Source organism: Aphelocoma coerulescens, chromosome 12 (genome assembly GCF_041296385.1).
Source record: "Aphelocoma coerulescens isolate FSJ_1873_10779 chromosome 12, UR_Acoe_1.0, whole genome shotgun sequence".
Classification (NCBI taxonomy): Eukaryota; Metazoa; Chordata; class Aves; order Passeriformes; family Corvidae; genus Aphelocoma; species Aphelocoma coerulescens.
Window position 1 is genome coordinate 7862006 of NC_091026.1, and position 13604 is coordinate 7875609.

Here is a 13604-nt window from a genome sequence, read left to right on the forward strand (position 1 = left end):
AATTGTGTATTGGGAATCCATTTGTCAGGTTTACAGGGAGACTCAGCTCCTCTCTTGCCTGAAATAAATCAGTCTAATCTATTTTCCTCTCTCAAAATTTTAAGTAGGAAATTATTCTTTTTACTTAGAACCTAAGAAGGATTCTAATTCTTTGCACAGAAGTAATTTGTCGAGGAAGGATTTCCTTATCTTTCTGTCTGTTTACTTAACCATGGAGATTGAAATGAACATAAACAATCCTGACCTATTCTGAGTAGTGATTTGTTTTCCTTCATGTTTGCCTTGATACTAAGCAGCCCTGAGCCATGTAGCATTTGAGAACTGCCCAATACTTCCATCCTGAAAGCAACCCACTGAGAGAGTAAAATATTACCTTCAGCCATGGAATCGATGCATAAGGAAATTACTTATTTAACAATAATTATCACTGAGCCAAGAGTTTAACTTTGTCGTTCTCAACCATCTGTTATTTCATAGGGTCTGCACTACAAAAATAGCAGCCACTTTATTAAACAGAGGGAAGAAATCTCAGGGAGTTAATAACTGTTTTCCATAGGCAGAATAAAAGGTATTTATTTGAATCACCTAAGTAAATTTGCTGATGTGATTAAAACAAAAAATTGGATTTGCAACATTTGTTTGAAGTGACACATTTTGTGTTACATAACACAAAATACCCCTCCATCAGTTCCCATCAATTCTTCTCCTGCCTGCCCTCCTGCAGCTCCAGCCCACTCTCCTCTGTGACATTAGAGAAAAGGCAGCAGTGAACACAAAACTCATTTTTTCCTGGCTGAAGACAAACAATTTTTATCCTTTGGCCATTTTGGTTGAACCAAGCCTGGAAATGTGGAAGAATACTTTATACTTTGAAACGTATGTTCCACACAAAGCTCAGTTAGAGTTTTTGTTATTTGTGGCAGTAACCTGGGTACTTTCCTGACCAATATGTAGAAAAATTTCAGTGCAATTACAGCTTTTTAATCTAAATCTCTGTGGTAGCTGTTACACCCAGAAGGCTAAACTATGAATTAGTGACATGGGAGATATAATTTTGAAATTCTCCTGTTTCCTTTTCCCCCCACATGTAGCCAGTTTGTAAAACATAGATTTAAATATTGGGTGGCTTGGAGCACAGATATTTTATTCTGAAGTTCTCAAGTGCTGAAGGATTAGGGATTGCTCAGGAGAATATATAGGCTCGAAAACCTTTTGAAGTATATTTGAATAGCTCTTATAGCATTAAATGACCAGACCAAAAAAAAAGTCATCTTCTAGTCACAAAGTTCTTGAAAAGCTCAGGAGGGAAAAGCCTGCAAAAGTGCTTTAGTATCACATGAGGGGTTGAAAAGAAAATTATTTTCCTATACATTAACAGTTAATTCTTTCAAATCTGGAGGCGTTCAAATAATTTTTAGCTGAATTTTAGGAACTATTAGTAATTTTCATTTATGAATATATTTTGTAGAATACAGAATATTTAGAAGCTACTCATTCTGTGACAGAGAAGAATTCTGCAAGGAACAATGTGTAAATAAGACAAAACTGTGAGATTAATATCTCATATTACGATAGAAGTCTCAAAAAAATTGCCTCATTCTAAAACTGCCTTCATGATGCCATGTTTATGAGATGTATTCTCTTCTCCTATCCTGCAAACACAGGTGCAGATCGCAGAATCATTTAGATGGGAAAAGACCCTTTAGATCATCAAGCCCAACTGTAAATCAAGTCCAGCCATCATGTAGTTGACATCATGTAGTAGTTAATTATTTAATCCTAAGTAAAAGGATTCCAGAACTCTAATTGAGGAATTACTTCACAATGGGAATACATTAAAATGTTGCTGTTGTAACGTTGTATTGCCTCGACCAGAGTAGATGGTTTCTGTTTTACCCTCTTCAATAGCATTGTACCTCAGAGATTAAAGATACAGCTCTTTACAAAGTTAGGTAGAGAAATAAACTGGTTTTGTTTTGTTTTGTTTTGTTTTTTAAAGGTGGGTAGTAACTAAATTGATAATGCCTGGACCTTCACTTTCTGCACAAATTACTGCTGAAATTGTGGAATCTGCTCAAGTGGGAGCAAGACCAATATTCCTCTCTGTCTTTTACTTTCCCTCACAGTCTGTCCAAGAAAGCATCAAATTCTTTGAGCTGGTACTCTGAAACCAAGCCTGCAGCTGCCTCTTCTCATCCTCATGAAGAGGGATGCTCTGCATTTCATAGAAATTAATCCCAGCATTTCAACTCTTGTTATGCTGCAGCATTCCATTGTGACTCAGTGAGCATGGAGTCTTTTGCAGATTAAATTTGCTGTAATTATCTTGTTACTGATTCAGATTGTGATGTGTGGTAGGTTTTGTACAGGGCACAGAAAACTTCCAGTGCATATTGACTTTCTTTGTCTGTAAGGAAGGTTCTGAGCTGTAAAGTTACTGCTTTTCTACAAAACATTTACACCTAAATCAGAATCATAAGATAATTTAGAGTGGGAGGGATCTCCTGAGCTCATCTAGTCCAAAATCCTGCTCAAATTTGTATATACATATTATTTTGTTGGAGGATAACAAGAGTTTTAACTTTTTAATTAATGTTTATGATACTTTCATTAATTATCATTAACAGTTTTCAAGAACAATAGTTTTCTGGGTGCTGGTGTCTCAAACAGTGTGAACTCCAAAGGGCTGACCTTACCAGGACCTTAAATGAACACTATCTAAGTACAGTCCACACATCCCTGCCTGTTACAAGCACACAAGATTGGCCTTTCCCATGCTGACACAGCATCCAGAAGTGGTGTGATTTCCTTGTGGAAAGTTCCTGAAAGCCTGTGTGTGTTTTGCCTGCATTTCAGAAAAAAACAGGTAGGATGTGCTAGGAATGAACCCAAAGGCAAGCAATAGATGAAGCAGACTTGTGCTGCATGGCTGTCAGAGAGCATTTTCTTATGGACACTAATATTAATTCCTAGATAATAAAATGTATCTGGAGAGAGTCTCCTCTGGTGTTCATTCAGAAGGAAAACTGGATTTCTCTACTTACTTTCTTAAGCACACAATCCATAAGTTAGAGATAGCAGAAAAATATTTATAGCCTGTATTAAGAAAATTCCTTATGTAATTTTGCATCCCTCTGTATCAGTTCATTACACATTTCATTTCACATACTTTTCTCTACCTGCTAACACAAAATAAAATATGTGCATGACATCAGTGTGTGTGCATTTGCAAAAGCAAGTACCAATAATGTAAATGTAAATATGTTTTTAAACAATTCCTGCTTTAGACTCTAGAGGAGGAATGAAGAAATAAATTTTATTCAGTTTTCCAAAACAATTTTTTTTTTTTTTTTGGAGGCTTTGTTTTTTAGAGAAACATGATTTTCCTAGGCATCAGATCTTCAGACTTTTAAAGCTTTTTTGAATTCTCTCTGTTTAGGCAGATGAAAGCAGAAGAATCAACTGCTTTTGGGTCTTCTGCAAACCTCAGTGCATTATGTTGCTCTTCAATAGAAACAGTGATAGGAACATCAGACTAGGCTGGAAGAAAGGTTCACTGATATTTGGAAAAACATAATCCCACCTGAGATTATGATAAATATATAATTTAAACCAGTAGTATCTTGAATAATTATTTCATTAAATTGCAATCCATTATCATTAATATCATTTTTTTTTAAAAATTATACCCGGTAATATTTGCCAGATATTTTCCTTTAACAGAATTATACATAATACTCTTACCTTCAATTTTTTCAAATACATTTTTAATGCTTCTTGTGTTCCACTGATAATTTATGGATTAAATGACATCAAAATAGTCATCACTTGAAATGTTAACCAACATTTTCATGTTGTTTCAGCAAATCTTCATGGGTTTCAGCAGAAAACACATTGTGAGGGTTCCCTACAGCTGTTATATTGGTACTAGGAAAACATAAATGAGACTGGTGTGAACATAAATATGTTCAGCTTGTGGTTCTTTGATATTAATTATGGAGACATGCAATTTGGATGATTTTTTCTTTTCTTGCCATGTGTATTCTTCACATTATACAAGCAGCATCTTTCTGTTTAAATGGTTTAAAATATGACTGTGTGGTTTCATCAGTTTAGTTAGCTGTGTTTTTTTATTTTAGGGCTTAACTTTTCATTATGAAACCTTTTCTTTCTGACTAATTTTAAAGAACTATTTTGAAGGAATTAAGCATGCTGGGTTTATTTATTTATATTTGTCTTTCCCAGCTGTAGGTATCCAGATGAAACTTGAATTTTTCCAGCGGAAATTTTGGACTGCAAGCAGACAGGTATATTTTAAATTGAAGTTTTCTTTGTCATTGAATCCACAACAGATTTTTAACTGTGGAAGTGATGATCTTGTCACAAGCAAACCATTGTAAAGAAATGATGTATTGGAAGATGTGTTCTTCTGGTTTTACGTTTGGGTTCATCATTACAGAAAAGGAGAATTCAGTGGTGAACAAGAGTTGCTTGATTTTTGGAAATGTGCTGGTTTGGCCAAATTTAGAAATATATCCTGTGAGAGAAGGCAGGGTACAAACCATCCCTCCCCTACCAGGTTCGGGAAAAAATCTTCTTCCTCAAAGGAGAGTGAAAGAGATAAAAACTATTTCTTTAACAAACACAAGGGAAAAGGAAAATAATGCTAAATAATAAAATCTCTCACTGTGGAGAAAAACTTTGCAAAATGTTTGAGTTGTCCCTTTGGTCTCCTTGGAGCTGGGGCTTGGCCCAGGGCCAGGCCCTCTGTGCTCGGTGGAAAGTCCTCCTGATGTGCTCTGATATTGAAGCAGTCCAGCAGAAAAAGGGAAAAAATCAGAGTCCCAGGAAAACAAAGTTCAACTCTCCTGAGGAAAAGGAGCTGAAAACGTGTCCCAAAGCTGCCTGGGAAGCAGCAGGCTGGGTGCTTCCCTCCACTCTCGCTCTCCTGCCGCAGCTGAATGCCGAGAGCCGCCTCTGTCTGTGTGTCCTCGAAAAACACGGAAACAAACTGCAAAACTGGTTTGAAAGTTTTGTTGGGTTTTTTCTCTCCCCCCTCTCAGGCTCAGTTTAAAGGCATAGAAAGGCATAAAACTAATTTCTGGGCATAGTGCAGCGATAGGGAATACAGCAGCAAGTCACCCCAAGACAGGAAAAAATTAAAAAGTTTATTAATTTTTGGGCCCAATACATAAAGAGTTAATTTGCTGGCATAGGGTTTTTCTCTCTTATAAAAAATGTAAACAGTAAACAAAAGCATGGTATTTGTTTCCAGTGATAACAGAATCATGACTTTTCACTCAGGTTTTCTCTCTAACACTCAGTAACTGTGGGATCACATAGATTAATTAACAAAATCACATTACTGAATCATGGTTGACACAGTCTTCAATAAACTTAACCTAAACCATTCAGGGATAGAATTTTTACTCACTGAAGAGGATAATAAGGTACTTTCTAAAGATTAGGAGATGCCATCCCTAGTCTGAGAATCGATTGGAACTGTGCTATTACAGAGGGTAAACCCTGACCTCACCCCTATTGGAGAATCATCTCTCATCCATGAATGGTCTCAAAGATTCTAGAGTATGGAGGAGATTGTGCTGCTTAAAGCAGTGGAAATTGTCACAGTGTGAATGAACCCTTTCTCTGCCAAGAGGAACAGAACATGTTTGGTGAACAATTCAAAAGTTTGCTAGTCATTTTTAGAATTAATTTAGATAAAGACGTAATCAATATCAACTCCTTTAAAATTTTGCTCATATGAATTTATAAAATGTTTTATTTTGTAATCATCAAATGAGGACTGAAAGCTTTTTCTTGATTTTTTTTTTTTGTATCATCTTTAGTGTGCATCTCTCGATGGCAGATGTGCTATAAGTTGTGATGATGAAGTAAGTAATTAACAGGCTTTTTTCCCATGTATACCTCTACTGCAGTAGAAGATAAAGTTGATGTATTTAATTTGTACATTATGATCTTTTGATGTAATTTGGAATCACCTTGTAAATATTACACTATTTAGATAGTGAGACTTTTGTTATGCCTGTCACAGATACCCACTGAATTACAAGGTTGACTCCAGTACCTCAAACATGTGTTGCAATAATTTCTGCTTTGTGAGTCCAGTTTGGGAAATAATTTGAAGACGTGCTAAGGCATTTGTTTACTACTTTATTGTTAATGAAAAAAAAACCCACTAGCAGTTTAAAGTATTCAGCTGGACACCAGCAGGAACCATATAACCACACATAGAAATTTAGTAAGAGCATGAACACTGCTGATTTAGAGAGTCCAGACTTTCTCTTAATGACAAAACACAGTGTTGGTAGGATTCAAACAAATATCACAGCTCCTCTGGTGAGTCTGTTAACTTTCACAGCTTCTCTCAATGGCAAGGAAATATCTGCTGAACATTTATGGTATAAATTAAAAGTAAACACGAAGACATTAATGTCAATTGAATGGCACAATAGTCAATAAATATTAATGACTATTAATAGTAATATATTAATTGTAAGTATAATTAATTAAAAATAAAGGGAATTAATTAATGAGTGTGTGACATCTTTGATCCTATAATAGAGACAACCTATTAATTGCAAATACTTTCTTTTCTTGAGAGCTTTGAATTTGCTCATTTATTCTTGTTTTCCTGATGCCTCACATTTTATTTTAATGTTCTGTTTTCTTTCTTTTTCATTTTTGGTTTCTTAACCCATGTTACATTCCATTACTGTTATTGAATACTGGAGCTGTGAAAAATACATAAAGGACTTGAACTGGATCAAAGTTACTGTAATTCAGATGTGTTCTCAGACCTCAGTTAACATTCTTGCTGTGTTTATTCTGGACTTCATGCCTACGGTTTTACAAGCTCAGGGACTCTCCACCTATGGAACGTTCCCCTTGAAATCTGAAATTCACTGAACTTGAACCTTTGGCCAAACGTGAGCATAGTTCACTTCCAATACCTGTGAAACATTGTGAATTAGACTTCTCTTATACAGCTCCAATCTATGCAAATGCTATTATCCCACGCATTAATCTTGTATCAGGAATCTGTTTGAGATTTGCTAATAACGAGTGAATGCACCCTGCTGCCCTTTGTCAGTGCTAGAAATAAATTACAAGCTGTTTCTTTAACACAGTGATGAATACTGAAGGTTATTTATCTTGCTGGCAAGTGGTGAATGAACAGTCCTGAATGAATATTTTTTTTTCCTAGTTAATATTTCTGAAATGGATTGAAATAGAAACCCTCTTATCTTCACATTCCACAAAAAATATATAGATTCCATTTATTGCATTATGCCTGTTTCCAATAGCATTGCTAAAAAATTAGTATCTTTTAAAGTTCTGAACCGTGCTAGGGAATGACTAAATCTTAGAGATTTGAGATGTGGCCACTAATTCTTGAATCAAGCCAGTATTTTCCCAACAGTATATAAACCATAAACTATGAAATTAAGCCTACACTTTTTCTTGTCCAGCATGACTTCTTGTATTTATTTTCTATTCTATGGAGAAATATTGTTTCTAAAGGAGTATCTTTAGATTAATCTTTCATGCATGAGGGCTGCAAATATGTATCCTCGAAAGATCTCTGTGTTGACTTATTCCTCTCCTCATCCAGTCAGTGGGAGGTTTCTGGTTGGCTTTGGGGAGAGCAGTGTTGTGCTGTTAGAGCCTCCTTCTGAAATTCCATCCTTCACACACCATTGAGGTTAAGGAGCTGCCTCTTCTGAGTGCATCAGCTCTGCTCAGTTCTTTGCCAGCAACATCAGCTTTTCACATTGAATTTGCCAACTTTGGGCTTTCTAGCAGATCAAAGGTTGAAAATGAGTTGTTTCAACTTCCTTTTTGACAGGTTTTCTGTCACTGGGGGTGCTTGTAGCTTGGGTTCTATTAGAATGAATATCCTGCATTTGCATTAGGGAATGATGATCATTCTGAACTTTTGCCTGATTTCAGCTTTTGTTTTTTTTTAAAAAAATCTACTTCAAGCCAGCATTTGTGCAAATCTCTCCTCTTCTTTGGCCCCACAGAACTGTACTAATATGTGGTCAGAATGAGGATCAGGCACATCTAAGCATCTTGGGAAATATCAGACTGCATTTTTGCCTCTTGCACTGCTACTACTGCATGGGGCTCCTAAATTTCCTCCCTAAAACAGCACAGAGGTTTTGCTGGATGTGCAGTGTAGCAGAAAGCATCTTTTGTCATATTTCTGTACAACCCATTTGCAGCAGGAAGGGTTTCAAATTAAAAACAAAGCCAGGAGGATTCCTATATTGGAAGCCATTCTGCTTATTTTTTCCTTTTTCACAAATGTCATTGAAAATTCAATAAGCAAGGGTAAAAATGTTTGCTGATTTAGACCAAAAATAGAAACACAATAAAGATTTAACACTGAGATAGGTATTTGGCAATACTGAGGAGAAACTGAGTTATATCAGGGTTTCAGGGTTTGAGTTGAACCTTATGTTTAAACTCTGAAGTGCAGTAATTAAAACTTTGCCTGTAGCAAGTAATTCCGTGAGGTTAAAATGGTGCATGTGTGTGTGGAGGGAAGCACTGATTTGGCTTTACCTTGTTTTATACAGTTCAGACGTCTGACCTACGAAAAGCTAACAGTCCTACCTCTAAACCCAGTTCCCAATTAAAAATACAATTTGAAAAGCTTTAGGAGACCTGTGGGGCCTCTTTTACAGAAGTTTCTGGTCCCATCCCCCAATGAACAAATTAAAAAATATTACCTGGTCCCCTGTTGGTTCTGCAGGCTGACACTGTGTTTTCATTAATACATCGTTAGGGTAATGACATTGTGCTGATGTTTTTCTCCAAACACAGGAGAAGCCATCAGGAACACCAAAGTTCTGTGCCTTTGCAAACTTTGTTATAAGGAAAACTTTTAAGAACAGATTATAAAAACACAGGCTCTTGTTTCTTATGTTTGTTTGTAATTGTCTTGTTAGTAATTATCCTTCTATTCTGTACACATCTTTGTTTTGTTTTGCATGAAAAAAATGCATACAAATTAAATTGGATAATATCCCATAAGTCATGTCTACACTCACTTAGAATTTATGTAAAACCCTATAACAACCTGAAGGTTTTACCCATTTAGAATTGTCTTAGAAGTAAAGTATATAATTAACTTATTGCTGTATCCTAACATCAAAAATTAAAATAGTGTTTTATTATTTTTCAGACAATCAACTGTTACCTAATAGATAACAATGGATTTATTTTAGTATCTGAAGACTATCAACAGGTAAGATTTTTCTTGAGTCTTCTCATGTAATATCTTAATCTAAAATTACTTTTTTTTTTAAATAGGCCACCATCTGAAAATGGTAACAAATTAGTAACACAAAATCTAAAAAAATTCCTTCTATAAAGAATGTAAGTTTTTTCTCACAGGAGATCAGTTTCTGTCTCCCATTGGAGCAGTGTCTGTTCTTAAACTCATAAATGTTTTCTTAAAGACCTTTCTCACTACAGAAGTGTCTGTCTTCTAGAGTAAAATTCTCTGTGCCATTTTTATCACATGGAAAGGTTGGGAAGGGAGGAGGGGAGGACCCAGAGCTTTTACATTCAGTATTGAGATAATGAGATTTTACAGAGATGTTGGCTGAGAGGTTTGTTTTCTGAAGGGGATTACAGTCATTGAAGGATTAAAACTAAGCACTCAGCATCACAATGGAGAGGACAAGAAATAAGATTATCACAGAATCATAGAATGTTTTTCTTAGTCCTGCAAACCTTATGAAGGAACCATCACCATTCTCACTAACTGTTGCCTGAAAACTGCTGGGATGGTGCCCCAGTCCTGCCAGAATTGTCTGAAGTTGAATTGTTTTTATGTGTTGGGATTGTGAAACCACACTCCTACTTAGCCCTATCTGAATTAGATAGGATTAGCATGACCAAAGAAATACACTCGTTATGGAATGATCTTGATGCACTTAAAACATGTTTGTCTCATTGTTTCCCCTTTTGTTGTTGTTGCTATTTACAGGTGCAGAGCTGTGATTTGTGTCAGTGATTTGCTGGTTCATATCTGCCTATGGCCAATAAATATTAGGAAGAGATGTTTCTTTTTGTAGTTACCTGATAGAAGTCATTACGTATACCTGTGAATAGTTTGGACAACTGTTGCACCAGAACTAGGCTAGAAATGTGTTCTGACCTGTTTTGTTAGTTAAATGAATCTAAGAGGGACAGCAGAGAAGTCTCTATATTTATATAAATCTATAATAAGATTACAATAGTATATGTTTATTTTATATATGTAGTGTGTATACAGTCTATTGTGGATAGAGAAGGGGTAGGGAAGTGGGATGATGCCTTATCAATTCCTGACCTATCTGGGGTTGAATCTGCACTGTTTTTGTATCAGCTTTCCAAACATGACCTGAATTGCTCCAAGAATCAGCCTTTTGGGGCAAAGTAATTCTTCTGAATTGCAACTAAATCCTTATGTACTAAAAAGCCAGTGATAACCCGGGTGTGACTGCTTTGGGGGAGAACTAGCATTTACAAAGGGAGCTTTTGTGGAGAGAACTGTCACTGAAATGTCTTCATAAGACTGGTGTACAACTTGATAAATCAGATTTATTACTATCTAAGGTTATATGAGGCATTTATGGTTTGGAATTTCTTGACGTTGCCTGCCTCTCCAATCATTAGGGTAATCTTTCTTCATCAGTCAGCCATGGCTATTGAAGCTGGTATTTTTATTCATGTTCCTTGTGTTTCTAGGAGACTCAACATACCCATATGTTTTGGAAAATATTCCAAGATTCCCCTGAGGAAAGAAAAAAAAAGGCAATACTTGCCTTTTAGGTGGAGGAATGCCTTTTTTTAGCTAGGGCTGTAACTTTTCTGCCTGCAAACTCCCAGGTGCATACTTGAGGTCAGCTAAGTTCCTTGTAATGGAATTGGGGTTTAGTTCTTACAAAACCTATGGAATCCATGCAATTTGAGAGTGTAGTGCCCTTTCCCCCTCATAAATTGTGGGATTTCTCCCTTTAAACAATGAAGAGAAATAGTCAATCCATCTGGGAGCTGAGGATCTAAAATAAAACAGGTCTTCCCAAGGTAGAAAAGTGCTGTAGTTGCAAGATTTTCCACTGTCACATGAATGGCTGCAGATGACAGAGCCACTTCCATCCTATGGCCCAAATTCATAACAGCAATGTTTGTTTCCTCAACAGAGATTTATTTTTATTAGTCCACAAGTACTGAATAGGGACAAAATGAGTAATTCATCAGGCTGAGTGGTTTTAAGCATGAAATGACTCTGAATGGAGTTAAAATTTATAGGATTGATGAAATGTACTGTTCCAGCTCCTTAAACAGGTCATGCAGGAATTATAAACAACGCTTTTTAATGACTGTTTATGAAATCCTCTCACAACCTGTTTATATATTTTTTGAGAAACATTTTAATCACAAGAGTTTGTGATCAGATTAGTGTGTTTTCTTTACAAGCTTTAGTTTTGAATGGCTTTTATTTCTGATATTAGATGTTATATAAGGTACCTCAATATATTGTTTAAGCTCTCCCATCTGCTCAGGGGTAATAATATAATCCCAACAACTTACCCTTACTGGGAAGTCCTCTTCAGATTTTATGTAGTAGCAGTCCTGAAAACCTGTCTATGTAACTGTCAAGGCCACTCATCAGATCCTAGAATACGCCAGTTTAAATTGCATCCAGTGTTTTTTTTTGCATTTATCTATGCTTTTGGTAATTCCTTGCATTTTCCCCTTACAGACTGGTTACTTTTTTGGGGAGGTTGAAGGGGCTGTAATGAACAAGTTACTAACAATGGGCTCTTTTAAGAGGTAAGAATTAACATTTTATCTCTTAAAAATGTTTTAACAAAAAAATTAAAAGTAATGTAGAAGAAAGCCAAGAGTGGTGGTGTGGCTGGATTGTCATCTATGCCTCTTTTCTGTACACTCTGACTGTAGCTTGGTTCCACACACAGCAAATATTGACAGTATTGGAGTCAGCCTACCGTGAGTTTCTTATTAAAAGAATGGTTTATTTGACTACAACGTTAAAATTGAGTCCCTTTCCTCTTCCCACTGGGCTCAGGTGGAAAAGGGATTGGGCCATATCCACTACTGAGCAGTTTTAAATAGCTCTAAAGCAAAACATTGATACCACATTATCATTTTGACCTGTAAAAAGTTGGAGATTGCTCAACCTAGACAGTGTAAAATGCCCTGCTGTTGAAGGGAAAGTGTGTTCTCCCAGTAATCCATCTCCATTCACATGCTAACTTATCTTTGAACATTATCTTTGTGACTATTGACCTGGTTTTAGTTATCACAATGACATTAAAAACTAACCATGATTTTATGTGTTATCCTTTGAAATAAATTATGCAATCTGGGGAATTAAGAAAAATCTTTTCCCTTTAATCTGTAACTCACCACTGCAGTCTTCATGGCTTTCATGTGGTCTAAGAACTGTTCTGTACCTCTTTGTCCACCTACAGAACAAGAGAAGTGCTGATAATATAATTTATACTTTTGCTTTTTATTTTTCTGTGCATTTCTAGTATGAATAAAAAGACATATTACTGATTCCATCAATCAAGGTTTATTTATTACCTGTGAGGGTGTGTACAGAGGCTCCTTGAACAGGTGGTTCGTGGGCTTGCTTGGTAAATCAGCTCCCTTAAAGGCAGAAAGCTTTCTGTGCTGCCTCTGTGCATGATAGCTAAGTACCACTCCCAGTAAATGACTGACCTGAAATGTAAGGATCTACCACTCATGGAATCATCCCCAATCCTAGTTTTCCAAAGGTGGCAACTTTTTTGCATTTAGCACCACATTTTTAACATATGCTGTAGAAGGAATTGAAGCAACACCTGTTTATGGATTGGGTTTGGCAATGAAAGGATCTGCTTATACAAGAGACGAAGCATTTTATTTAATCCAAAGGGCAACACACAGTCACAACGAAGACATAATATTTTAACTTGTCCCAATTTGTTTTGTTCTGCCCAGCAAAGCATTTCAAACAGAACTTCTACTCAGTGATTGACAGTGGTGGGCACCACCACGGAGAAAACAGGCATAGCTTGAGAGTCCCATCTAAAATGCAGTGGGTGGCTCTTTGGAGTGGGCCATTGGTTAAGATTTTGCTGGTCTTGGACTTCATTATTAGAGGTAATGAAGCCACAAGGTCAGTACAACCGAGCTGCATACTAAGGGAAGTGTAAACACAATGAGTCAATTATTCAACCATGATAAACTGACCATTGAAAATCAGTTAAAGATGGGAGAGGATCAAAGTGGAGTAATTGCAAGTGAGCAACTTCCTGTACAGCAGATAGCAGCAGCAAGAAAACCTGTCTTTGAGCTGTGTTAGATGAGGCCTTTAAATAAATTATTCCAACAATATGAAGAAGAAATCTTTGCTGGTTCTCATGAAAAATAGGCACTTTTACAATATTTTTAAGATTATTTATTTGTCTGGGTGGGGGTTGTGTTTTGTTTTTCCAAAATTTATTTATATGAAATAAGACGAAAATAAAAGGAGTGCTTGCTGCAGTGGTGGGGTCTGTCACCAGGACCAT

The 13604-nt window shown here is 36.2% G+C and overlaps 1 protein-coding gene across 9 annotated transcripts in view; it reads left to right on the forward strand.

Annotated features, from left to right (window-relative positions):
- Window positions 1-13604, forward strand: part of CACNA2D3 (calcium voltage-gated channel auxiliary subunit alpha2delta 3) — a 422236-nt gene that overhangs the window by 375474 nt on the left and 33158 nt on the right. For 8 of the 9 annotated variants that reach the window (XM_069027740.1, XM_069027747.1, XM_069027745.1 and 5 more), the window contains 4 exons: window positions 4246-4307; window positions 5850-5894; window positions 9215-9277; window positions 11786-11856. In XM_069027740.1, the coding sequence (XP_068883841.1) occupies window positions 4246-4307; window positions 5850-5894; window positions 9215-9277; window positions 11786-11856 (241 nt within the window). The remainder of the gene's footprint in view (window positions 1-4245; window positions 4308-5849; window positions 5895-9214; window positions 9278-11785; window positions 11857-13604) is intronic. The other variant, XM_069027744.1, reaches the window with a different exon arrangement.